Source organism: Rattus norvegicus, chromosome 2, assembly GCF_021556685.1.
Source record: "Rattus norvegicus strain SHRSP/BbbUtx chromosome 2, alternate assembly SHRSP_T2T, whole genome shotgun sequence".
Lineage (NCBI taxonomy): Eukaryota > Metazoa > Chordata > Mammalia > Rodentia > Muridae > Rattus > Rattus norvegicus.
In genome coordinates, this window is record NC_141535.1 from 173,150,660 (window position 1) to 173,177,452 (window position 26,793).

The window sequence follows — 26,793 nt, forward strand, 5'->3', positions numbered from 1 at the left end:
AGGGCAAAGGTACATTAAGGGTTGACATACATTGCTGGGCTTTTATGCATACAGCTTACCTCCTGGGCAAACTTTAATGAAGGGAGAGTTATCCTGAGTTTATGAGGTCAGATTACAGAAATGGGTTGAGATGTTCCAGAATGGGGTTTGCTCCCCTTTCCCATCCTCATAGGGGATTTGCAGCCATGGCATGATGGGAGCCGGCAACTCTGTAATGATGCACAGATGTGGTTGGTCAGCCATGTTGGTCCCAGCTACTTTGTGGCAGTCTCGTGTCTTTACGTGAAACTGTCACAGTGTGCGCTGCTGTAAGGGCTCTTAGTCACGGCAGCTTCTTGCTACTGTGTAGTTTGCCTCTTGATAGTCCTGTGACTGTCTGATGTCTATCAGTGGGAGAACTCTACAATGACCACAGCAGTGATTGCCCAGCACTGTAAGTTTGCTGTAATCATTGACTCGTATCCTTAAAGAGGTCAATTTTATGGCATGTAAATTATTCGTCATTAAGCTGTATGAAATGAAAACTGTGTGACTGTAGCTGACCACAGAACTCCTAACAGAAAGAAGAGTTCATGTGGATTAAATAGAGAAGTTATTAAAGAACTTCTCTTTCCTCTCCTCCTTCCTTCCCTACCTTCTTAGAGGCATAAAAACCCTACTGAGTCTTTGGTGGTTTATTAAAACTTGCTGTTCATTGAGAATAGTACAGCGTGAAATCTGAGAGGTGGCTCAGTGGTTAAGAGCACATTAACACAGTTAACTGGCTGTTCTTGCAGAGAACCCAGGTTCAGCTCCCACCACCCACATGGCAGCTTGCAACCGTTTCTAACTCTAGTTCTAAAGGATCTGCAGGCACTAAGTATACACAAGCAAAACACTTGTGCAAGCAAAACACTCATGCAAATAAAGTAAAATAAATCTTTTTTCAAAAGAAGAGTACAGTAAAAATCTTCACGGAAATCTCCATGCCCTTCTATTTCTGGAGCTAGATTATTTTTTAGAAACTGAACTTTTGAGGGGAAAAAAAGGCTGTAAACTTTTTAAAATGTCAAATTTTTCTTGTCTAAAAAGATCCATTCCCATTTCTACCATGGTAAGGAAGAATGCCCATATGTGCACAATTTGTACCAGCATTGGACATTATTATTAAAAAAATAGTGCTATTTTCTATGTATTTAGTTAAAAGCAGAGTAAGATAGAGTAGGCAAGGAGTTAGAGACATGGGAGAGGAGGCAGATTCTCAAGAGACAACTGAAGACTTTCAAACAATAACATTTCACCAAACACTTCCCACACTGCTTGTCTCTGTTTAGTTAAAAGGGAATCAAAGGAGCAGCTTGGGGCCCTACGCAGACCACAGAGATAAAAGGGTGAGCGGTCTACACTAACACAATTAGCTGTGCCTTCCTCGCTCAAAGCCAACGAAAGGTAATAAATATGGTGAGCTACCTGATATCTCGATCCTGAATTTTAGTCCATAGCCTTTTAATTGACACAGAGTTAAAACCAGCAATACTAGAGTTCAGCTTATTTATTTCTCCCTTGGCCCAGCCAGAGAAGGTTGAGTGCAGTTTTGACTCCTCAGGCAGAACAAAGTTCTTACGCCCGTTTCAGTAAGACTTACACACTGATGCTCCTGGTTCTTTGCTTTTCCTGTGGGCCCATCCTGACCTTCCACAGTATTCTCCCCTTTCTGCTTTATTTTTTCTTTTTTAAAAAAGATTTATTTATTTATTATGTATTACAAGTTCTGCCTGAATATATGCTTGTATGCCAGAAGAGGGCGCCAAGATCACATTACAGATGGTTGTGAGCCACCGTGTGGTTGCTGGGGTTTGAACTCAGGACCTCTGGAAGAGCAGTCAGTGCTCTTGACCACTGGGCCAGCTCTCCAACCCAGCCTTCCTGGGTCTCTTGTCCCTTCCTCTGACTCTCCACTTCATTCTTCAGGAAGCTGCTCCTGAGTTCCATTTCTTAAATCGTGAGACATCACTTCATAAGGGATCCAGTAACTGAGTAACTGTAGGGATCTTGAGATATGTGCAGTTTCTAAAATACAGTGACCAAAAATGAGTTCAAATATCAGATGTGTAGTGTTCCCTTGGAGGTGCTCGCCTGTGCTGAGCCACAGGGCTTCACTCCAGCCTTGGTCCCGAGTGCCCATGAGTTCCGTACCATGCATCATGTCCTGTGGCGCCAGCGAATGTTGCCTGAAGTACCTAATTTTCAAAACTTTATGTTGTGATCTACAGTGTTTTTGCTGTGCATACAGAGTTTTCTGCTCTTTAGAAACATAATAATTATGAAAAACAAAGATAACATTTTTATGCCGGCATTCTTCAGCACGTATGTGTCAAGTTAGTATGTCTTTGGATTGTATTGGGTTACAGAGTTTATTTTATTTATTTGTGATTTTTATTTATTTTAGTGTGTGTGTGTGTGTGTGTGTGTGTGTGTGTGTGTGTGTGTTTTGCCAAGGTGCATACCTGTGTGCCACCGTGTGCTCAGTATCTGCAGAATCCAGAAGGCGGCTTCAGATCTCCTGGAACTGGAGTTATGGTGGCAGCTGCTGTGTGGCTTCTGGGAATCCAACCTGGGTCCTCTGGAAAAGCAAACAGTGCTCTTAACTGCTGAGCCATCTCTCCGGCCCCTAAAACTTTTCATTTTAAAAATTGGTGTTTGGGTTTAATTTTTTAAAAAAATCATTAAATGAACTTTGTCTTGGGATTAGGACAGAATATCTAGTAATTTCAGAAATGGCCCTAACCATACTTCTACCACGTTTCTATGTGAAGGAACACTGGCCGCATCGATGATTATAAATCAAAATAGTCATCAGCTCTGAGAACTGTTGGAGATGTTCTACCCTTCAGCATCCCACAATAATTCAGGAGTTAATTATTTATGTAAAATTAAGCAAGCACACCTATCATTAATATTTAAGTTTGCCTTTGTCTTTAATAAGTAATAAGCTTACAGGCATACCACAGAATTCTTTTAAAGTAAATTACTTTGTGATTTATTGTCAGTAAATGTTTGATGTGAGTATTTGTTTTATACACCTGTGTATATGAAGTTGCATAGAAAAATTTCTCAGGTGAGCCATTGCTAACCCCACGCTGAAGGGAATTTCCAGTTCTCTGGTGACACATGTGACACTAATGTAATTCAGATTTACACGAGGCATGAAGCTCAGAGAAAGTCAGTTGGCAGCACCCCTCTAGGTAGGTACCTGGAGTTGGTTTCCTTTTCACATTTATGCTATTAGTGAAATTTAACCTTTGTAGCAAAAGGTTTTAGCTGTTTTAATCTGGAGAAGGATTTAGTTTTCCTAAAATCATAAACACTACCAAAAAAAAAAACGTGCTATTTTTACCTCTTGTGAGGGTGGGGATCTGGCCTCTTCAAGTCATGTATCTCACCAGGCCTTTTCTCTGCTGCCCTTCCCTAGTTAAATGTATCTTCTTTGGGAGTTGAGACTGGCTAGATCTGAGGGAAAGATCCAGAAGGCTATGCTGGACCAGTGTAAATCAGTCCAATTACATTTGAATTTGACAACTACACTACCACCCAGAACTATACGAGCTTTCACAGAAAACAGGGGTGAATGTGCTAGGAACATTCCGAAGACCTGGGCACACTTGCTACTGAAAGTTGGGAGGGTGGGAGGAGTCAGTCTCTGTGGGGGGTTTACTCCTGCTTGCTGCTGAGGGAGGAGCCTGTTTCCCACAGAGCGTTGATTTGTAAATTTTACCAAACATCAATATTTCCTCCTCTCACTTTCCCACCAGAAACAAATGAAATGGAAATCAAATCTTGTTGCAATATTTAATCAATACACGATCAAATCATTAATACGCTTCAGAAGAGCCAGGAGTAATCATGGTGGAATGTTTGGAGATTGCTCCTGTTCGCCTGGCAATTTCGATGTGGCTGTTTCAGAGACAGCTCTGTGCAGTGATGCTTGGTCAACACTTGACTTTACTTTTGGAAGCATGTTTGCCGAATGATTGTTTTAGCAGCTCAAGTGAAAGACGGCCGCAATTCTGGTGTCCACTGTCATCCTAAGCTCTTTGATATGTGTACTTTATGGTCTTTGATTTTAACACAATACTCATGTCCTTTAAAAGTAACTGTTAAAGTTTTATTTAAATCCCATTTCAACCATCTTTCTGCTTTTTAAAAAATATTCTTTATTTGCCTTTATTCCGACAGACAGATGTGTCAGCCCTAGTCTCAGATTAGATAGAAACAGTTTAGGATCAGGTCTTGGTGCTGCTGTTTCTTGGCTTTGTCGCACATTGTACTTTCCCCAGGTCAGTCCTAATGTCCAACCTTCTTGCTATGCTCTGTCAAGGTTCTGAGCAATTCTATAAGCTTAGCTTGTTGTCCTCCCAACTGATAGACTACTGGGCATCTCTGAACAAAACAGAAACAACATCAATCCCTCCAAGTGTTGTGTCTTTGTCTGGGGAGAAGTGAAGATTCTACCTGTCCTGCAATCCTCGCCTTGTGTACTGTAGACCCTTAAAAGTCAAATCAGCTTTGCTCCCTGCTGATTAACTACAGGAGTTAACAGCTATTTTGTTAAACTACAAAAATCATCCAGCCTTCTGGTTAGCACCCGCGGGGCACCATGAACTGACGTACATTAAGCTTGGAAACCAACTTCCACAGCAGGTCTTCAGAGTGCATCAAGTTGTTGGCTCTTTGGAGGGGGTGAGAGGAGATGGTCTTCCTTCTGAGTTCCTTTTCTAGTAGCGGGGTGACATCCTCACGTCATGACTCTCTGTGTGGTGGTTTGAATGTGAAATCTTGCAAGCATCTGGGGTTTTAGTATACTTGTTCCCAGTTGGTACTCCTGTTTGGGGAGGTGTGGCTAGGAATGGGCTTTGAGGTTTCAAAAGCTCTGTGTTTCCAGTGAGCTCCCTCTGCCTCCTGTTTGCAGTGGAGCCAAGAGCTCTCAGCTGGGCTCTAGCTTCCTACCGCCATGACTTTGACCTGCCATCAGGGACTCTTACACTCTGGAACAGTACGCCATTTAAATGCTTTCTTTTGTAACTTGTCTTGGTCATGGTATTTAGTCACAGCAATAGAAAAGTAACTAAGACACTCATTTATGGTTGGTCTCCTTTTAGTAGCGATTCTCAAACTGTGCTAGGATTTTAGCTTGTATCAAAGAATGACATTTTCCTCAGTACTCCAGTTAAATAAATAGAGTGCTTTGAGTGCCTAGCTTCCCCAGCAGCTGAAATGCTTTGCCATGGGTGATCGCTTTGCACTCTTACGATGCAGACCAGTGTCTCCTGCTTTGATTCTGTTTTCTAAACAGTATTAACAGTCACCATTGTGCTGTAAGGAGTCATTTCTCCAGCTTTTAGCATTTGTCCAGTTAGGACTTAATCTTTGCCATTGGGCAAGAACATAACATGAATGCTTAATTAAGAACTTTCTTAACGGATGGAAGGTGGTAGCTTAATTGTAGAGTGCCTGCTTAGCATTAGTGAGACCTGCATTTACTCTCCATCATAAAAAGGGGAGAGGGAGAGGGAGTAGGCTGAGTAGAGGGGAAGGGAGAGAAAGAAAGGGGAGGTGATGGGTAGATGACATCAGGGAGGAGGGGTGAGGTGTTGAAGGGAAGGGAGGGAAGAGAAAGGGAGGGAAGGGAATGCGATAGGAAGATGCCATGGTGAGGGGAAGGGGAAGGGAGGGAAGGGGATGGGATGGGAAGGTGCTGTGTTGAGGGGAAGGGGAAGGGAGGGTGAGGGGATGGGATAGGAAAGTGCTGTGTTGAGGGGAAGGGGAAGGGAGAGAAGGGGGTGGGATGGGAAGGTGCTGTGTTGAGGGGAAGGGGAAGGGAGGGAAGGGGATGGGATGGGAAGGTGCTGTGTTGAGGGGAAGGGGAAGGGAGAGAAGGGGGTGGGATGGGAAGGTACTGTGTTGAGGGGAAGGGGAAGGGAGGGTGAGGGGATGGGATAGGAAGGTGCCATGGTGAGGGGAAGGGGAAGGGAGAGAAGGGGGTGGGATGGGAAGGTGCTGTGTTGAGGGGAAGGGGAAGGGGAAGGGGAGGGGAAAGGGAAGAAGGACTTTGCCATCAGTTACATGGGGACCACTCGTATTTACTCCTTTGTTTGAATCATGACATGACTATGTAGCATTCGACTCTCACATCTTGGCGATATTCACAGAAGAAAGTAGCCAGAGACAATCCTTTTCCGTCTCATAGCGTAAGAGCTTAAATGTTCCTTGTCAGTTATTGTACTTTTTATTTGGTAATAGCAGAGCACTTATTACTTAGCATAGATGTTAAGTAATCATTCTTATAAATACTTGGATCCTGGTTACTCAGGAAGTATGAGGTTCTTCACTGAAGTTTATTTGCTCTAAACTGATTAGCATCATGAGGACTGAGGGCTGATAATTGTGAGGGTGCTTGCTTCTCCATTGTGCCATTTCTGGGAAAATATAAGAGAGATTAGGGTGTACCTCATGGGGTGACCACTGCCTATCACTGGAGTTATTTCTCTTGACTCCTACAACTTACTCTAAGGCAAATCTATGGTCACCTTTTAATCTATGTTTTTACACTGCTTTCTATTGTAAGGTCATCTTTAGACCATATTTAGATAATTAAACTGTTATAATCTTAGTGTGATATAGCAAAATATAGCTGGATCTATATTATTGCCATTGAAGCTTCTATACCAGAGGTATATATCCTCAAGGACAACTATTGATTTTATTTTTAAATTTTAATTTAATGTTAAATTTGACAATTTACTGTCATGCAAAAGTAAGAGAGAATCAGATGAAGGCGTGGTGGTTTGGTTGAAAAGGTTCTCCATTTGCTTAGGCCTTTGGAACCCTAGTCCTCAGCCCTAGCATTGTTTGGAGACATTTAGGAGGTGTGGCCGTGCTGAAGAGAGTCTGTCACTGGGGTGGGCTTTGAGAGTCTGTAGCTCTGCTGAGGTCCAGTTCACTCTCTCTGCTTTCATCCTCTGGTTGAGGATGTGAGCTCTCGGCTTCTGTCCTTGTCACCACTTGGGTGTTCGGTTACTTTTGTAAATAATGTTTTCAAGGTTCACCCATGTGTGTTACCCATGTGTGCTTTCCTTCCTCTACTGATAACTGATCAAATGCTATTCTATCATATGCCATACTCTTTTAATCACACCTGTGTGTGCGCATGTTTGTTTGTGTGCATATGCGTATAGGTGTGTGTGCACGTGTGTGAGTGTGAGCATATGTGCCATGGCACATGAATGGAGGCCAGAGAACACATTGCAGTATGTTGCAAGGACAAACTCAGGTCATCAGGCTTAGTGGCAGCCACTTCACCTGCCGAGTCAGCTCTCTGGCCCTGCTACTAATATTTTATCCACTACTAGTTCATTAGTTTAAAGCATATTTCCAGTTTGGGGCTACAGTTTGTTATATGGCTCTGAGCATTTGTATACAGGATTCTGCATGGGCGTGATTTCCTTCGTCTTGAGTTGTGAACAAGAATTCCTGGGACGAAGCTGTGTCTGCAAAGGCCGATTGGCTGATGGGAACGTCAGTGACGAGGAGAGGTTGGGCTGCCTCAGCCCAGAGTCTAATTACATTTATCTTGGGCATCTTACATGCACTCAATAGCTATTCCTCGCATGCTCAGCCCACTGTGTTGGGCCTAACATCCTGTCACTGACAGACAAAGCCAGATTGTTTGGATGTATTGGCTTAACAAAACCGCAGTTCTGTCAACCAAAAGGCTAAGAATGCTCTAGATAGCAGCCGGGGGCAGTAGCCGAGGCTGTCCTGCTGCTGTACCGTAACTGCGTGCTTCCCCCTAGGCTTTTGCCAAGCATCTTAATTTATGACTTTCTTTGTTACGTTACCATAAAAACCTCACGAAACCATTCCCTGTGTAGGGACATGGAATTTTAGGTAACCTAAGTCTGTGTTCCCAGGCCATGGTCACTCGTATTTGGATCCAGAATAAGCTGTCTCTTCTTCCCTTGGAGGTATAAGCTGTTTTTTGTGTTCACTGCATGTACCTGGGACTGGCATCTTGAGGTCCTATGATAACTCCAGTATTAATGTTTTTGAAAACTGCCGATTCTTTCACAAAGCAGATGCACCATTTTACATCCCCACCAGGAACACGAAAAGGTTCCCCTTTCTCCACATCCTTGCCAATACTTTATATTTTCCATCTGTTGGCTTGTAGCTATCCCAGTGTGGGGGTAGCAGTGTCTCATTGTGTACTAACAACGTACAAAAGCCCTTTCAGTGCAGTGATGTCTGGTCAGTGGGTGCTGAGGGAAAACATAAGTCTCTTATGTGGAGTCTTTTATTAACTACCTTGTGGATAGGATTTCGCCGCCATTTTTCTCTTATTTATACAGTCTCTGTTTCATCCTCTCCTGAAGTGCAGTTCTCAATTTCCGCGCTTTTCTTGGGTTTGTCAGCCCCACCCCAGACATTGTACCCTGTAAATATCGAAACAGAATCAACAGCTCCAACAGCCGTGTGTGATTCTCCACACCTGTAATTCCACCACTCTCAAGGCCGAGGCAGGGCGCTGTGAATTTAAGTCTAGCCTGCACTACGTAATGAATTCCAGCCAGCCTCGCACGCACTTGGAGACTCTGTCTCAAAACAAAAGTAAAAACACGTACACACAGACACCGTCAAACAGATCCATAACAGATCCATCTTTCCTCAGCCCACCTTTCTCCTTGGAGGACATTTCTGAATGGGATTTTGGAACATGGGTGATGGCTCTCTCCTTTTGGACGGTTGCCTATTAATGTCGGGAGTGTGCTCTGTTCATAGCTTTTCACCAACCATCTCTTTGGGATTCTTGATCTCCCTATTGTCTATTTTGTGGCTCTTTGCCGAGTTAGTATCTCAGAGACAAAAGCAGAAAAGAGCAAATGGCATCCTGAGCCTATTGTCTTTGGCTCCTAAGCTTTATATTTCCTGTCTTTGTGTTGTTTAAAACCCTGTCACCTTATTCTTTTTTTTTTTTTTTCCGGAGCTGGGAACCAAACCCAAGCACTCTACCACTGAGCTAAATCCCCAACCCTACCTTATTCTTTCAGATGAGCCTTCAGGTGTTTATTTTCTCCTTTAGCCTGACTGCTTAACCCTCTATGTCTACAGCCAATCCTTCCAGAACTACTTCTTTATAAACAATCTTTATTTTAGTTCACGTATTTGTCTGTGTATGTGTATCATGTACACGCAGCATCCACAGAGGCCAGAAGAGGCACCGGGTCCCCTGGGACCAGAGCTACAGATGGTTGCGAGCCACCACATGATTGCCGGGAACTGAACCCAGGTCCTGTGGAAGCACAGCAAGTGCTAACCACTGAGCCGTCTCTTCAGTCGCTCAAAAGAACTCCTTGTTCTCAGTCTTCTCTTTCTTCACCGCACATTTTTTTTCTGTTTTACGTATGACTAGAAAGAGATATGTAGATAAAATAAGCTTTGTTAAATCTGAGAATGCAATTAAAACATCTTAAATATCTCATTCCAATTTTTTCCCCTCTTTCATTGAGAATCAATTGTACATTTGGCCATTCTGTTTTATGTATTGATTTCCTGCTTGTTTAACGCTGGTTGAGGGAGCGTGTCTATGAATGAAAGAATGGGTTGACCGATTCAAGATGAAGCTTTGTTTTTGATAGCACTTTCGTCTGATTTCAGAGCTGACTGGGCAGATCGGGGTATTAATAGGGCATGCGTGTTTCCTGCAGGAATTAACAGCAAACGGTATCACCACAGCATTCAGGCCTCTTCGAGTTATGCTCTGCATCCCTGCCGATGTGTACACACTTGCTCATAAATTCAGCATTGGTAACGACGACAAAGGATCTGATGACACTGGGCAGTAAACTGGAGTTCTCCAGGCTCGCATGCCGGTCATAAGGTGCTCGATCAACTCAAAGGCTTGTGTAGAGTTGGGGTTTCTGAGTCTAAGAAAACTCCGAGCCGGTGGGTGGGAAGGCATCAGGACTCTGGATTCGGTCTTTGAGCAACCATACCATCTACTGTAGGCTGAGCAGGGCTTGTGGTGAGCACCAGTTTTGTGTGTGGACCACGGGTTCATCAGACGAGGCACCACCAGCTTTCTGATGTCAAGGGGTGGGGGCAGGGACTTGGGGGACCTTCAGATTCAACTCCAAAAATCTCCCCATTTAGTTCTCAAACTAAGTTCTCTGAGACTTTACTTTCTCATCTAGAAAATGTCAAGGATTTTCACTGTGGGGCTTTGTCGAAGACGAAGAGGCTGCACGTTAAGAATGCTCTAACATAGCTGACACTTGAGACTAACTTTCAGGACTGTTGTGCTGATAAGCAGTTCACATTTCTTCTAGTGGTGTTGTGTGACCCGGGAGCCATGGAAGTGACTCCTGGGTTGCTCTGTATTCCTCTGTGACAGATTCATTGTCCCCCCCAATTGCTTCTTCGTTGGTGTTAAGTGTTTCTTAGTTTACATTTCTGAAGTAATACTTCCAAATGCTTTCTTTTCTGACCAGAACTATCTGTAGCTTTTGGAGGATGATACAGTCTCTGTGAATCAGTCATAGCCACTGGTTCCCACAAAAGAGGAGGCAAAACCAGGTAGCACAGGCATTTTAACTCAGCTTGTTTCTAATTTGCAGAGATGTGGGGGACTCAGGCCAGTGAGTTCACGTTGTTATTGTTGCACTGAGACTGTCAAGGGACCTGGCGTTACAGGCTTTGTCGTCTCTAAGCAGTTTGCGCCAGCAGAAGCAGTGCGGCGTCAAAGTGTGTCAGTGCTGACAGGTGCTAAGGACTGGATGGATAAGGGAGATGGCAGGTGTTATTTCTGCTCCTGGGAGAAGATCAAACTAGGATTTGCAGCGGAATGTGATTGATGCCTAAGAGACATCTCTTCACACGCAACAGTTCTGAACACTTACCTTAGGTGTCTACACAGGGAAGGGTAGCATGCGGCCGCTGAGAATTCTGCCCGTGCTTCTGTGTTCTAAAGGTAGTTCTTAGGATGGGGGTTAATGGAGAGGAAGGAGATGGGTGTGCTTGAGTTTGCGGGAGGCAGTGTGTACTCTCTCTCCCTAGTACATTCTCTATCCCTGGTTCAAAGATATGTTAGCAAGGCTCATACATGGCTTTACCTTTTCTGGATTAAAATATTTTAGAGAAATAGATTAGAGATCAAGACTGCCCCACTGTGGATAAATGTGTCAACTTGAAAATGCAAGAATTTAAGGTTGGGGATTTAGCTCAGTGGTAGCAAGCGCAAGGCCCTGGGTTCAGTCCCCAGCTCCAAAGGAAAAAAAGAAAAAAGAAAGGAAAGAAAATGCAAGAATTCTCATCCCAAAGGTTTTTTCACCAATTGTTCTTTCATTGGAGCCCCTGGGCCTGGCTGGTGCCTCCCTTCTCCACAGGCCCTGGTGCCTTCAGCTACTCCACAAGCTATGTCTCTCAGTTAGCTACACTCTTCACTAGTGTTAGCTCTCGTTTCAGAGGCAGCTGTCCAGAGGAAAGCACTGGAATTACAAGATCATTTGATTCTCAGAACTAAAGGACTGGGAGATGAGAAAATGGAGGTTTGCCTTTAGAGGAATGTAAAGACTTTGCCCTTTTTTTTTTTTAAATCCTAACAGCTTAAAGGGCAACATGGTGTTGTTGAGGTGTTGTCTATCCCTGTTGCACCTGAAATAACAATCTTAATTTTTGTTCCCTGAGTTCTCGTGAACAAAATCTGTACTGTTCTGAAATATGATGGGAGGCAGTAATTTTATAAAGAGATAAAATATCTTATATTTAATCTCTTTCATTCTTTTCTCCATGTCATTCACTCAGCCTACTCAGGAAAGTGGCTTGAAACTCTTGAGGATTAAAAAAATAATTTTAAGCTAGGTATGCTGACACATGCCTTTAATCCCAGCACCTGGGAGACAGAGGCAGGCAGATCTCTATGAAGTAGAGGCCAGCCTGGTCTACAGAGTTCTAGGGCAGCCGGGGCTACATAGTGAGACCTGCTCAAAATAGCAAGTTAATAAGATTAATAATTTTCGAGACCAAAGTAGGTTATGTCATAATGAAATATATTTGGGGGGCACAATTATATGTTAATAAGGACCGGGCATGGCACTGCATACCTCAGTACTAGCTCTTTATAGTCGGAGGCAGGAGGATCGTAAGTTACAGGCCACCTTGTGCTATATAACAAAACTTGTCTCAAAACAATAATAAAAAAAATCACACCCCCACACACCCCCACACACAGGCACACAAAGGCACACACACAATAGATAAACGAAACAAAGAGGTGTTGTAAGACTTTCAAAAGAAAGTAATCAATGAAGTGAGAGAGTCACTGGGAAACTTGAGGTGAGAGCAGCAGGAAGGGCTGAGGACACCTGTCCCTGGGCCAGCCTCCATTTCTGCTTCTTCCCTGCATCGCGCTGATGAAATGTCCATCTCCCTAAGGTCCCTGCCAGACTCACCGTGGGTGAAAAGGAACATGTGAAAGGACCAGAATTAAAAACTCACAAATAGCCTGATATAATAGCCAGTGAATCCAGCAATCAAAGTGAGCCACTGGAAACACTTTAAAGAATTATTTAAAAGAGGCGGCCTGCCATCAAGTAGCTGGAGCCTTTTCCAGTTCATATGTGCTGCCGTTTTGCCTCCTGCATTTGGTTTGTTTTTCTGAGAACTGCTTTGAGGCAGAAGGATTGGCGTTTTAGAATGGAGGTGATTTTTAAAATTATTATGATGTTGAGATGTGCGGGCATTCTCAGATGTACTTTTCAGCGATATCAGGTTTAAAGGATGCAGGACAAAGGAGGGAAGGGCGAGCACTGGCTGGCCCCATTGTTGCAGGCATTTGCAGAGGCTGACTGCGTAGAGGTCCCGAGAACTGTCCCTGCTTTCATCGAACACCCTACCTGGGATAGATGGAGCAGACTGTGCTGGGACCCATGAAGAGCAGTGCACACTCGCTGTTGTGAGCTACGTATTGAGTGAGATGGAGCATTCAGATTAGGTGGTCCAGGCAAGATAGTGCTCTCTCCCCTCCCCACAAAGATCCATACCCTAACGCCTGGAACCGGTGGCTGTCTCACTCTGAAAGAGGATGAATGTCACTGATCAGTTGGTCATCTTATGAAGAAATTATACTGAATGATCGTCTTTGAACTATGATAGCCATGACTGGTGTTTAAAGACAGATACGAGAGCAAGCCAGGGTCAGAGAGAGATTTTAAAATGCTGCTCTGTTGGGCTGGGGTCATGGCTCAGTCAGTAAAGCACTTTCCGTGCAAGTGTGAGGATCTGTGTGCAAGTGTGATGTACCCACATCAAAGCCCAACGCAAAGGCGTGTGTCATGCTTGGGAGGTGGGAACCGGCAGATCGATGGAGCTCATTGGCCAATTGATGAACTCCATATTCAGTGAGGAAACCCTGTATCAGGAAAAGAGGTGTAGGGGACCAGAGAGATGGTTCAATGGGTAAAGATTCTTGCTACCAAACCTGATGACCAGAGTTCAGTTCCCAGGACCAGAGTGTAGGATTTCTGTAAGTTGTCCTCTGATCTCCACATGCACACCGTGGCACATATGTAACCCTGACACAATAAATAAGTAAAATATAATAATTATTTTTAAAAAAAGTAAGGTGGACCACCGTAGAGAAATACGCCCAATGTCCACCTCTAGTCTCCATGCACATGTGCACACACACACACACACACACACACACCACACATATACATATACATATACATATACATATACATATACATATACATATACATATACATATACATATACATATACATATACATATACATTGGAGGAAGAAACCACACACTAAGGAATAAAATATTTCAAGAAACATGGAAAAAAGCAAGGAAATGAATAGATACCCCTCCATTCCCTGTGATTCCAGAAGAAATAATAAAGCCTTTTAGAAACCTTAGTTTTATCTCAAGGAGATGCACTTTTGACATGTTGCCTCTGCACTGTAGGTTAATACATTTTTGTTATTTTCCATTAAGAACACAGCAAGAGGAGATTAATAGAGGGCTGTTGAAGAAGAGGAAAAGAGTCAATGTCTGCCTCGTGGACAATGCTGGCATAATTGTATATGCTAATAGTCCCAACAACTTGGGAAGCTGAGGCAGGAGGATTGTTTGAGCTCAGGATTTTGAGAGCAGCCTGGACAACGTAAAACACCTCCTCTTAGAGAACAGCATCTGGGTGTGTTAGTTTGCACCTGTACTCACAGCATATGGGAGACTGAGGCAGGATTATAGAGGCCAGGCTGAGCTACATAGCAAAATCCGGTCTCAAAAAAGCAAAACCAAGGGGACTGGAGATATGACTCAGTTAAGAGCACTTGCTTTGCAACTGTGAGGGCCTGAGTTTAGATCCTAATTCCCACATGGCAAGCCGTTGTGCTCCTGGGCATGCCTGTACCCCGGTGAGGTACAGTATGGAGACATGAAGGTCACTGGGCTTGCTGTCCGCCAACCTACCTGAAAATTGTGAATTCCAGGTTCAGGGAGAGACCCTGCCTCAAAGGAATAAATAGAGAGCGATAGAGAGTACACCTGATGTCCTCCACTGCTGGAGCACACAAGCACACACACACACACACACACACACACACACACACACAGCATGCACTCATGCATGACATGTTCCCTTACAGAAACTCTGAAACATATTCTCTCTGACTTTTAACAGCTGAGAAAACCGAGCGTAAATAACTAGCACAGTCATTACACTAGTGGCTACTCTGATGTGATGGCGGCCGAGGCTCACGGGCAGGGTGTTCTGGGCATCACTGTGTTATCTCAGCCTTCTTGGGGTGTATGCCATGTCATGATTTATAGTTTTTCTGAGACCTAGATTTATCTGGCAAGCAAGCATAGCAGGATGGAAGAGGCCAGAACCAGAAAACCCAGTCGGGACCCGGCACCCTGACAAAAGCTGATAAGAGACTGGGAGGGAGTAGACAACACACTGGGTGTGGTTGGAGCAAACAGATTACACAGTCAATGTGCTGCGGTGAAATCGAAAGTCCTGTTTTGAAAACTAAACACCCCTCTGTATTCATTTCCCCTCCCCGAGATTAAGGTGCTATGTTTCAGTGAGTTTAGGGTTTTTAATTAGGATCAGAAAAGGTTGGCCATCACGTAAACTGCTCGGTAGTGCCTCTAATTGTCCTGCTGCAGTGATGCAGATGTTTTCTTTAAGCTCCTGGTCGTTCAATGATGAGGTCATCAAGTTACTGGGCTTCACCATGGGGAGAGGGGCTCAGTGGTAGAACAGTAGAACAATTCCCTGCTTTAAAGTATGAGCAAGGCCTTGGGTTTGATCCCAAGAGCTGCGAGAAAAGAAGCAAGTTATTGGAAAACTTACATTCAATAAAGTAATATCCCAGTCACTGTAGGAACCCTAGAAGTGAAGAAAAGTTACTTTAGAGAGACACTGGAGCAGAGCTGATTGAATGGACAGTGGACACAGACATCACTAAGAATTCATGTCTACACAGAGAACAGTCAATGGATCCTTGAGAACTATGTATATGTAGAAGACTTTCCTTTTTATTCCATTCATTTGGGGTGTGTGTGTGTGTGTGTGTGTGTGTGTGTGTGTGTGTGTGTGTGTGTGTGTGTGTGTTGTGCGCTTGCATGCATGCCCATGTATACATGTGAAAGTCAGGGAACAACTTGTGAAAGTTGATTCTTTAATGGCACCACGGAGTCCCAGAGATGGAACTCAGTTTGTTGGGCTTGACCTGCTGAACTATCCCAAATGCCCTGGTATGTCTTTTATTAGTTTGAGGCTTTAGGAAAGCCTGTGAAACTCTATTCCGTGTAAAATTCTACCACACCCTATCTCTGTAGAATCAGTTTGCTATCTTTTAAAGAGTCATCAAGGACTCGTGAGCCCTGGATGTTTTTGTTCCGTCGTATAATGCGTGGGTTCATTGTTTTACTTAGGCTGCTCATCACAAATAAAAAGCAACGGGATTGTTGGGCAAGCGTCACCCTGGGTCACTGATGACAGGGATATAATGTGTATGAAAGATATGTCGTCAGGCAGTGTCTTGGTCATGTGCACATCAGATCCTACTCAGAGCCAGGTGGTTATTAAGTGAAGCACCTCTCAGTCAAGATGTACAAACAAGACAATGAGGCTGCTGTGTGCTGTTTTATAGTGAATTTGTGTTATGCAGAGAAGAGTATGATCTAAAGTAGTGGTTGGAGGTCTAGGATAACAAACACCTAAACCAGCAGTGTAGTCATCATCATGTACCCTGTTTAATTGCGTGTGCCACCCACTCAGGAGTGCCATGCAGTGGGTTTGGTCATTCCAGCATCCTGCAAGCATGCGTGTGCTGTTGTACTGTGACGGTGTGTGAGCATAGGAACTCTTAGTTCTAGTAAACCATTTGGGACCACTAGTGTATATACAGTCTATTTGAACCTTACATCGCACATGGCTAATCCTTTTTCAGATATGTGAGTTCTTGCATTAATGTTAAATGATTGAAGGAATTTTTGTGGGATTGGTCCATGTTTTTGAAATAACAGAATAAACTGAATGTGGAGGCAGGTGCATACCTGTTAATCCTACCTGCTGAGAAGGCTGAGGTATCATTTAAGACCAGCATAGGCAACATAGTAAGACTGATGTAAAACACACACACACGCACACACACACACACACACACACACACACACACACACACACACACTTTAGGTCTAGTGACATAACTTAGCAGGTAAGCTTGATGATCTGGATTCAGTCTTCAGCTCCCAACACAGAAGAAGAGAACAGACTTCTGAACACTGCCCTCTGACTTCCACATGCGTGCCATGGCATATGTGTGCCCACACATGTGTGAACACACACATATCCACATACAGACACATACCATCACATTACACACATGAGTGCATATGCACACACTACACACATATACCACATACACCACACAAACATGCATACCATACACACGTGCATACATACACACATATCACACACACCATACACACACACACACACACACACACACACACACAAATAATACAATTTAAAACCAAACATATGCAAACACCCAAGGCAGAACTCGATGGTAGTATGATATAGAATCCTTTAAAGATTGTTTTTTCTTGTCATAGATATTTTGAGACTCTGGTGTGATAGCATGGGGCATGGGGCAGATTCCCTTTGCACTGCTTTCTACTCTGCTGCGAGTTTATCCCGTGCCCATTCTGGAGGTTGAGTCTTCCCCTAATTTCAAGGAACAGTGTAAGACCCATCACTTCTGACTGCAGTTGCTAAAGCAAGCTCCTCTCTACTCAGTGAGGTTTGATTTCTCTCTTACGTTAAGTGATCAAAGCCAAATCATCAAAGCCTGAATATCTTAGGACAGACTCTCGGCAAGGCCTACGTTGGCCATCCTTCTTAAGTTTTAACAAAGCGAAAGAGGACATTTGCATGTGTGTCCTCTGCATTTCAAAGTGCTTGTCATCTTAGATTGGGAGCCATGAGTAGGACCTGTGTGGTCATTCCCCAAAAGCCACCCTGGTCAGAGTGGACACAGCAGCGTAGTATCTGAACACGTGAACACTGGATCATATGGGGTGGTGGTTTGGATGATGATGGCCCCCAGAGGCTCATATATCTGAATAGGTCCCCAGTTGATGGAACTCTTTCAGAAGGATTAGATGTGGTGGCCTTGTAGAAGGAGGTGTGGCACTGGGGTTGAGCTTTGGGGTTTCAACAGCCCACTCCATTTCCAGTCAGCTCTCTCTGCCTCTTACTTGTGGATTAGGATGTAATTCATGATTACTTGTGGATTAGGTGACCTTCATGAACTCACCCTCTGAAACTGTAAGCCCCAAATAAAGTCTTTCTTCTGTAAGCTGCTTGATAGTTTATATTTATTTGGCCCAGGGAGTGGCCTTGATGGAATAGGTGTGGCCTTATTGGAGTACATGTGTCACTGTGGTCATGGGCTTTAAGACCCTTGTCCTAGCTACCTAGAATCCTGTCTTCTCCTAGTTGCCTTTGGAACAAAAGGTAAAACTCTCAGCTCCTCCTGCACCATGTCTGCCTGAATGCTGCCATGTTCCTGTCTTTATGATAATGAACTGAACCTCTGAACCTGTAAGCCAGTCCCAGTTAAATGTTTTTTTTTTTTTTATGAGTTGCCTTGGTCACGGTGTCTGTTCACAGAGTAAAACCCTAAGACAAGTTACCTTGGTCATGTTGTCTTATTACAGCAGTTAGAAAGTAGCTAAAACATACGTATTCCATGTCCTAGAATCGGAAGTTGTCTTGAAAGGGAAATGTGTATAACCTGGAGTTGTCAATTGGCCTTTTTATTTTTAGCAACTCTTCAATGTTATTTATATCAATTGCTAAATATACATGAGTCTAGAAACCTGCTTTCTCCCCATACATTCTTTTCCAATTATTTAAAACTTAGAGAAGTTTTTAAAGAAATGGAGAACGTATTAGAAAGTATTTGCTTTGCAATAGGTAAAATCCGTGCTCTTTAAGTACCGTGTAGGGCCAAGATAAAATCCCCATGTTTGATGTCCATCTGTCTGCATCCTGCTTAAAAGGTTTTATCCAAGTTATTTTTTTATCGTTGGCAAGAAAGTGGAGCCTGAATCTGCTCTCATGATTTGTTTTGTTCAGTCTTGGCTTTTGGACTGAAATAATCGCAATATATTTTTTGACAGTTGCACAATATTCTTCCCTATTGTGAAAATTGTTTTGCTTAAAATAGAAGTGCATAGGGGCTGGGGATTTAGCTCAGTGGTAGAGCGCTTACCTAGGAAGCGCAAGGCCCTGGGTTCGGTCCCCAGCTCCGAAAAAAAGAACCAAAAAAAAAAAAAAATAGAAGTGCATAAACCATAACGCTATTGGAAAAGTACAAACATAAGACTCAGATAGACATTACACACCCACATGCACATGCACGTGTGCACTCTCTCGCTCTCTCGCTCTCACTCTCTCACTTGCGCGCGCTCTCTCTCTCTCCCCACATATGTATATGCATTCTAACTAAAAGACAACATGATCACCAAGAGTGAACTATGTTTATCTCTGTCCTTTGGGGGAAAGATGAAGGTGAGGATGTGTGTTTCAATTTGTTACTATTGTTGAAAATTGAGTGTCTGGGGATATCTTAAACAATGGATAATTTATCTTATCCTCAAATCATCACTGTGCGGGTTCCTAGGAGTAACACATTATAAACACTGCGTGTGTGTTGGTGTAGGAATCTGATCTGTAACACAAAGTGAAATGGGAAACGTTTAAATGTCTTCCAACAGTTCATCAGGTCATTTTCTTGGATTTTATTTACCAGAGAGATACTCTGAGAAGGAAGACGTTTGTGTTTTCTTAGAGCTGAAAGTATTGAAAAGGGATTTCCTGTTTGAACCAAGAGTGGAGGAGAGTCGCTATCCGGTTCCTGAGTGGCCCCATTCCAGATGTGCTGACTGGTCATAGCACATCTGCCAATCAGAACGGGCCCTGAAGCTCTTGGATTCTGAGGCTTGTTTACATGCTCTTGACTCTGTTTCTCCCTCCTCCTGTTTGTTGTGTGCCTTGGAAGATTAGTGAAGGATCCTGCTGGCACTTGCCTAGATAAATAAACTGCACGAAATCAGGGCAGTGACACCCAGGCAGAGTTTTAGCTCCTGGCTAGCCACAGGTAAGAGCTGTTGCTTTGTTATGGGAATAACTAGCTTCTATCCAGTTTCTGCTTTGCTTTTGTTAACACAGCAAGCAAGCTGAAAGCCAGAAGAATGATTTGTTTCCTTCTTAAGATTTCAAATATACCAAGTATTACTATGATTTTAATACCCGACAGTGGAAAGTCTGCTGTTTTTGCTTAAGGGAGGAGTGGAATGGATAAATTAAGAGTTTTTTAAAGGCACAGACACACTCAGTGTAGAAATTAGAACGAGAAACATTACCATTGTACACTTGGAGGGCAGAGCATCTAAACAAACATGTTTTACCAAGAGTCTACTTCCTACTCGTTCAGAAAACAGCATCTTACTATATACTAGCTCTTTGGCTTAAAAAGGCATTTCTTGGGTGGGTGAGATGGCCCAGCGGGTAAAAGTGCTACAGTGGGGAGAGTTCTTGTTATGCAAGACTAATCACCTGGCTGTCTAGTCCCTGTAAGCCACAGCAGGAGATGAGACCTAATGCCTGTGAAAGTTGTGTGTGTGTACAGGCACGCACACCAAACAAATGAATAAATAAATAAAACACTTTTTTATTTTAAACCCCGTTCCTCCTGGGGTACAGAATTATCAATGTTCTCTGTCCTGCTGTACCGTCAGTGAAATCATCTAACCTCTGCTTTGTCTTTATTTAACTCAATCCATGAAGTCAACATCGATTGAGATGCTGTTATAGGAGAGTGAATGTGATAGTGTTCCCGAAGGTTCCTTTCAAAGTCGAGTGGGACTGCACTGAGTTTCTTTCTGTGTTGACTTTTGCAAACACTGAGGCTTTCTTTGGTTTCCTTTTCTGATTTCAAAGCAGATACAAGGGAACAATTGTCACTTGGCCTCAAATGATCAAGTTGGATGTTTTGTGTCTCATGTGTATGGGATGGTTTTCAGGTTGATACATAGTATTTTGTAACAGTTTAGAAAATTACTTTTGAGCAAATTAGGCCCCTGAACTTTTAAACACAGCTGGCTTTCTCACCCCAGGCAGGGTTGACATCTTAGGGCGTTGCCCTGTGCACTTCAGACAAGTAACAGTGTCTCCAGTTTCTTATTCTTAGAGTACCTTCCTTCACTGTTGTGAGAACTCGAATGTTCATGTGTACCACATTATAGCTAACTATCCACAGAAAGTTCTTGAATGTTCTGGATGGGACGGAGTTAAGGCTGTCCTGGTCTTGGTGTGTTGCAGATGTTGCCAGCTGCTCATTTTGCTCCCTCCCATTCTGTTAGAAGCTCCTGCCAACCATGATTCATGGAATAATTTTTTAGAGCTGAGTAATCTCTGGCTTTTCAGTTCCCTTACTTTCTTTAGCTAAGTCTTTTTAGTTTTAGTAAAGCCAGGATCTTCTGAAATGAACAACGTTTTCTGATCAGATGATTTTTACCAACCCATCAGTAAAGTTTTATGTGTCCTATGTCGCATGCCTTCGAGCCTGTGCCAGGCAGGAGAAAGCAGAGCTGCCCTAAACTGTCATCTGTGAGACTCGGTGGTGTGGCAGCTGGAATCTACAGCTGTTTTAGAGCCTGTGCTGACGTGTGACTGTCTTCTTTCTTTACAGATCGCAACGAGAGACATAAGCCAGAGCATCGTTCCTCAAGGTATGAATTTATAGTATTTAATGGTTCTGCTTAAAGTTCCTTGTTTGAAAAACTATTTGGAAGCAATGAAACTGTTCTTTTTAGGGTTACTGTTATGTTGAACTCGATTATGGCTGTCAGAGCTGACAGGAGAGACGTCATTTTTTTCTCTGAACAAACCCCTCTGAAGACACTGAGTACATGGACAGTGTTTTATACTGAAGATTCCTGTCAGGAACAGATGTAGCTTCATAAAGCTTTCTCATTTTCTTTTTTTTTTTTAAACTTAATTTTCTCTCCTCCTTCTAACCATATTGCTGTTTTCCCGATGAAAGAATTGACACAGACTCTGTAGAAACACAGAAGACATTTTTAAAGTTCACTTTTTTGTATGAGTACCTGGTGTGTGCATACCGTTTGGCAGTGCATGGGGTCAGAGGGAATTCTGTGGAGTCAGTTCTCTCTCTCCACCTTATGTGGGTCCCAGGGAGTGAAATCAGGTTGTCAGGATTGTAAGGCAAATGCCTCTAGCTGCTCAACCATTTTGCGCCAGAAAAGTTTTGTTTTTTGTTTTTTGAGAAAGGATTTCTCTATGTAGCCCTGGCTGTCCTAGAACTATCTATCTATCTAGGCTTACAGAGATCTGCTTGTTTCTGCCTCCCCAGTGCTGGGATTAAAGGTGTATATCACCACACACAACTTAATTTTTATAATTACAAAGCATTAAAAGCAAACAAACAAAAGCTAATTTTCACCAGCACCAAAGACTAGTTTTAAGAATACTTTCAAACTTGAAAAGGTAGAAACTGAGTTTGTCTCTTTCTCTTTTAAGTAAGACTTGAAGGCTATTCTAGATATTTTTTATCAAATTTTAGGAAACTGTACTTTTTCTATTATTTCTCATTATGTTGCACATCACTGCTGTTTCTTTGGATTTTATTTTATGGAGATTGATAAAGTAGTGATTGTGCATTTATTAGGTTTACTGGTGAACGATACTCTAATGCTTTTCAAGGGGTCAAATCCTAACTTGTGTTGAACTCAGTGAATCAAAGTATAAAATCTTTGAAAGCTCCCCTAATTACTGTAGACATACATTTTTCAACAGTTTTCAGTCAAATCAGTGTGAGTTTATCTGAAGGGAAAGTGTAGCTGAGTGTCTATAATATTGGCCTTTCTTCAGGTATAATATACACATTATAAATCATTCTTTACGTGTGGCTAGCTGTGTCTCGACAGACATAAAATCATTACTATATTATTATGTAGTTGTCTGTGTATTTTGCATGTGTGTGTATGTGTAGATGTGCCTGTGTGTGGCCTCACATGTATATATGAGTATGAGTATGTTAGGAGTGTGTGGGGTGTGCATTGGGTGGATGTACATGTAGTGGGTGTGCACGTGGTCAGTGCGCATGTGTCTATATGCATATGGTGAGTGTGCATGTGTGTGGATATGCATGTGTGTAAATGTGCACGTAGTGAGTGTGCGTATGGTGGGTGTGCATGTGGTTGGCTGTGCATGTGTGTGGATGTATATATGGTGGGCGTGCATGTGTTTGTGCATTGTATGTGCTTGTGGTGGGTGTGTGCGCCGTGGCATGGGTGTGGAGATCACAGTACAACTTTGTAGGAGTTGGTTCTCTCCTTCTACTGTGTTGTTCTTTAGATCAAAGTCAGAGGCAAGCGCTTTACATGCTGAGTCATCTCAGTGGCCCATGACAACATAGAGTTAGAAGGGTAAATAAAAAAAATACTTAAATAGTAAAAACCAAGGCTCGTTCGTGAGCCTCTCGGCACACTGAAGGTTGGGACGACTTGAACAGTATAAATTTTAATATAACACAGATCCTTACATGAAGTATAGGTGACAAAAAAGGCAGAGGAGGTAGAATTTAAGCAGCGAGTTAGAAAAGATGTCTTCATAGAATCGCCATGAGTGGAAACCTCTGTGCCTGTTTTCCCGTCCCCAGAGATTTGTGATCCTGGATTATATGGAAGAGTAATCTTATAACCACTTTAAAGGAGTGTTTGAGCTACAGCACTTTTTTTCTTTTTGACTTTCTGTCTAATTCTGGGTTCACAGAAAGAAACCATGGTATACCCTGGAGTGGATATATTGATATCACATGGGGAGCTTAAAAAGCAAAGTGGACTCTCATTCCCCACCCCACAGAGCTCATTCAGAAAGTCTGGGGTGGATCCTCACGGTGTGTGTTAATCTCGGCCTTGGGTGCTTCCTTCCGGTGCACAGCCAGGTTGGTCATTGGTCTCTGTGATGCCAGATGCAGCAGCTGACTTGAGACGGTAGAGAGACACAGCTAAATCGTGGGAAGACAGGGACAGTGTAAACAACGTAAGTAGGTGTTTGGGATGGAAGTAGAATCCGGATTCAAAACCCTGGAGTCTGACCGGAAGAAGGACTGGGAGAGCTGTTCTTTATTCACAGTTGTTCTCCCCCATTAAGGGTGAGTCCTATACGTTTTGTTGGAGGCATTGCTAATCTTAGGTCAGGAAGGGAAAAGTACAAGATGAGTCTTGACTCCAACTAGAAATAAAACGCATGGACGTGCCTGTAATGTCTATTCCTAGTTGTCAGCCTGACCATATCTGGAATGAACTACAATCCGGAATTGGAGGGCTCCTCTGTGATTCCGATCCTGAGGCTGGAAGACACAAGTTTCTGACCTTTACCTTGGCCTGGAGATCTTGAGGCATAGTGACCATGAAAAGCTTAGGCCCAGGCAAGGTAGTACACTCCTTTAGTCCCAGGAGACTGAGGAAAAGAGATATCTGGGTTCCAGGTCAGCCTAGGACAAAGCAAGTCCCAGATCCAGGCGTGGTGGTACACACTTTAATCTGGGCCACACCTGCTGCTGGAGCCCTACATAGGGGCATTGGAAGAAGAAAGACTCACTCTTCTTCACCTGCTTGCACTTACTAGCCAGTAAATCTGCTGGAACCTACTTCTCCAGAAGACCAGCTCAAACAGCTGTGGGACTGAGCAACTTCTAGATTCTTGGACTTGCCATCCACAGCTGACCATTGTTGGGTTGGTTGGTACAGAGTGTAAATCATCACAATAAAGTCCCTCAATATAGAGAGACATTCCATAAGTTCTGTGACTCTAGAGAACCCTGGCTAATACAATGCCCAACTGAGAAAATCTTGGAAAAATACATATATGGGGTCTTGGGTAAGACGTCACAATCAGTAAGGTGCTTGAGCATGAACAGGGACCTGGAGTGGCTCTCCAGCACTCGTCTTTAAAACAAAACAAAACAAGCAGGGCCACAGGGACCTGTAATCCCAGCACTGAAGGGAAAGACAGGCGGACCTGAGGGACTGTCCCCCAGCTTATGATTTGAGTCTTTAAAAAATAGGATCGTGAATTTTAAATCTATATGTGTACATATTTTATTTGTATGAATATATTTGAAACAGGGCTTCACTGTGTAACCCTGGCTGGTCTGAAACTTGCAGAGATCCTCCTGCCTCTGCCTCCTGAGTGCTGGGATTAGAAGCACGTGCCACCCTGCCTAGCTAGATATAAAATGTATTGGATCTTTAAAAATCCACACAGAAGGGGTGGTAGTGTTAAGGGGGGCCATTGCTGCACACTGTTGAGTGCAGCTGCTGACTGAGGTGACGGCCATCAGTGACCGCTCACTCTCCTGTAGAGCTGTTAGGGAGCGGACGCCTACCCCATAAAGGGTGTATAAGAGGGAGTCATCGCCTTCATCAGGCGGTCACCTTACCTATCGTGGTTGACAAGAGCCGGGCAGTGTGTCTCCAGATGACGGTGGCGCAGCAGCACACACCGTGCTTAGAAGGTAGCTCTAACAGGGAGTGGGTTCTGGAGAATTGTGTCTTGAAAAGCACAGCGGCCGGGAAAAAGTTTTACATTGACAAAAAGAGAGAGAGAGGTGACAGACACCTTGTAATCCAGCTCTCTGGAAGAAGAGACGGGAGGATTCTGAGTTCCAGACCAGCCTGTGCTACACAGTTAGACTCTGTCTCAGAAGATTTGAAGACTGGGAATGTGGAATGCTTATCTTGCATATGCAAGAGCTCATACATACATAATACATGCATACATAATACATACATCATACATCATACATACATACATATATACATACATACATACTTACAGTTAAAAGAGACAGCAGATAAATGTGGTGTGCGCCTTTGGTATTTAAAATTTAAGGGTAAAAATATCCCACACGCACATACAACACCCAAATAAATAAAAGGAATTAAAACAGCTCTAATCTTCAAAAAAAAAAAAAAAAGAAATTGGAGGAGTGACAACTAAAAAGGCTTAAATATGGACTTTATTTGTAAACATTGCTCATTTGGACAGAGAATAAGAAAGTCATCTCAGTAGACAGACGCTAAGCTGTCAGAGGTGGCGTGTTTTATGTGTACAGTCTCATGTAATTCATGGGAGAAAAACCTGGGCAGATGAGGAAGCAGGTGTATCCCGGGAGAAGATTCGCATAGAGGGAAGGCATATGTATGTGTGAATTTTATTGTTTCTTCAGTCTTTTTATAGACTTGAACACTTGTCGTGTGTGTATTTAGGCGAGGGCATGTGTGAGCATCTGAACGGATGTTAGCCTTGGATGTTGCCCCTTGGTGCCAGCCATGATATTTCTTTAAGACAGTCCTTCAGGGCACCTGCAGCTCACCCGTTAGACTAGACTGGCTGACCGGCAAACCCCAGAGACTCACCTGGCTCTGCGTCCCCAGCCCTGGGCTTACACACCTGGCTTTTGGATACCTGAGGCATGACCTTGGGTTCTATGCAAGCACTTTACCAACTGAGCGGTCTCCGAGCCCTGACCTTAAATTTCAGAGTAGGAAGTAGCATTGGGAAGAAATGCCCCACTGTTCACTGACGTCCCCGAAGATGAATGTGACTCTGTGGACAGAACTTTAAGGGGGATGGATCTCTCTACCAAATATGAGGAAGAATTTCCCGTCTGTGAGCAGATGCTGTGAAGGAAAGCTAAAGTAGCTGGCACTGGGGAGAGAGTAGAAAAGGTTCCGTTGTGACCGAGTTTTCCTCCAGTCGCTCCACCCCTGGTTTACTTAGTAGCCCATAAATACTGGTTTGGGGGAATCCTCATTCTGGCTACTGAGATGGAGTTGGATTCAAAGGAAGGGGGATGGCAGAACCATCTGCAAACGGTATCTGAGTGATCAGGACCAAGTGTTCAGAGCCCCTGATCCCACTGAGTGAAGGAGAGAGGGCTGCTGTGGGGGAGAGACCACAGATTGCATTGGCAAAGCTCGGCCCTTGGCTTTGTTCATTCACTGGGACGCCCACCGCTGTGTTTTAGGCACGCTCAATCTCTTTCTTCTTTTCTGGAGATGGGCTCTCTTATTTTATTTTTAAAATAGCCTTTTAAACCTCACAATGTAAGTCCAGGCTGACCTTCAACTA

General features: G+C 43.4%; 1 protein-coding gene across 23 annotated transcripts in view; it reads left to right on the forward strand.

Moving 5' to 3' along the window:
- The window catches only part of Sh3d19 (SH3 domain containing 19), a 181,707-nt gene that overhangs the window by 69,831 nt on the left and 85,083 nt on the right, over positions 1 to 26,793 (forward strand). For 13 of the 23 annotated variants that reach the window (XM_087619553.1, XM_087619557.1, XM_087619551.1 and 10 more), the window contains 1 exon segment: positions 21,323 to 21,362. Coding sequence is in view for 6 of the 23 variants with exons in the window: in XM_087619547.1 (XP_087475673.1) it covers positions 21,323 to 21,362 (40 nt within the window). In the remaining 17 variants the exon portion in view is untranslated. 23 annotated transcript variants of the gene reach the window in all.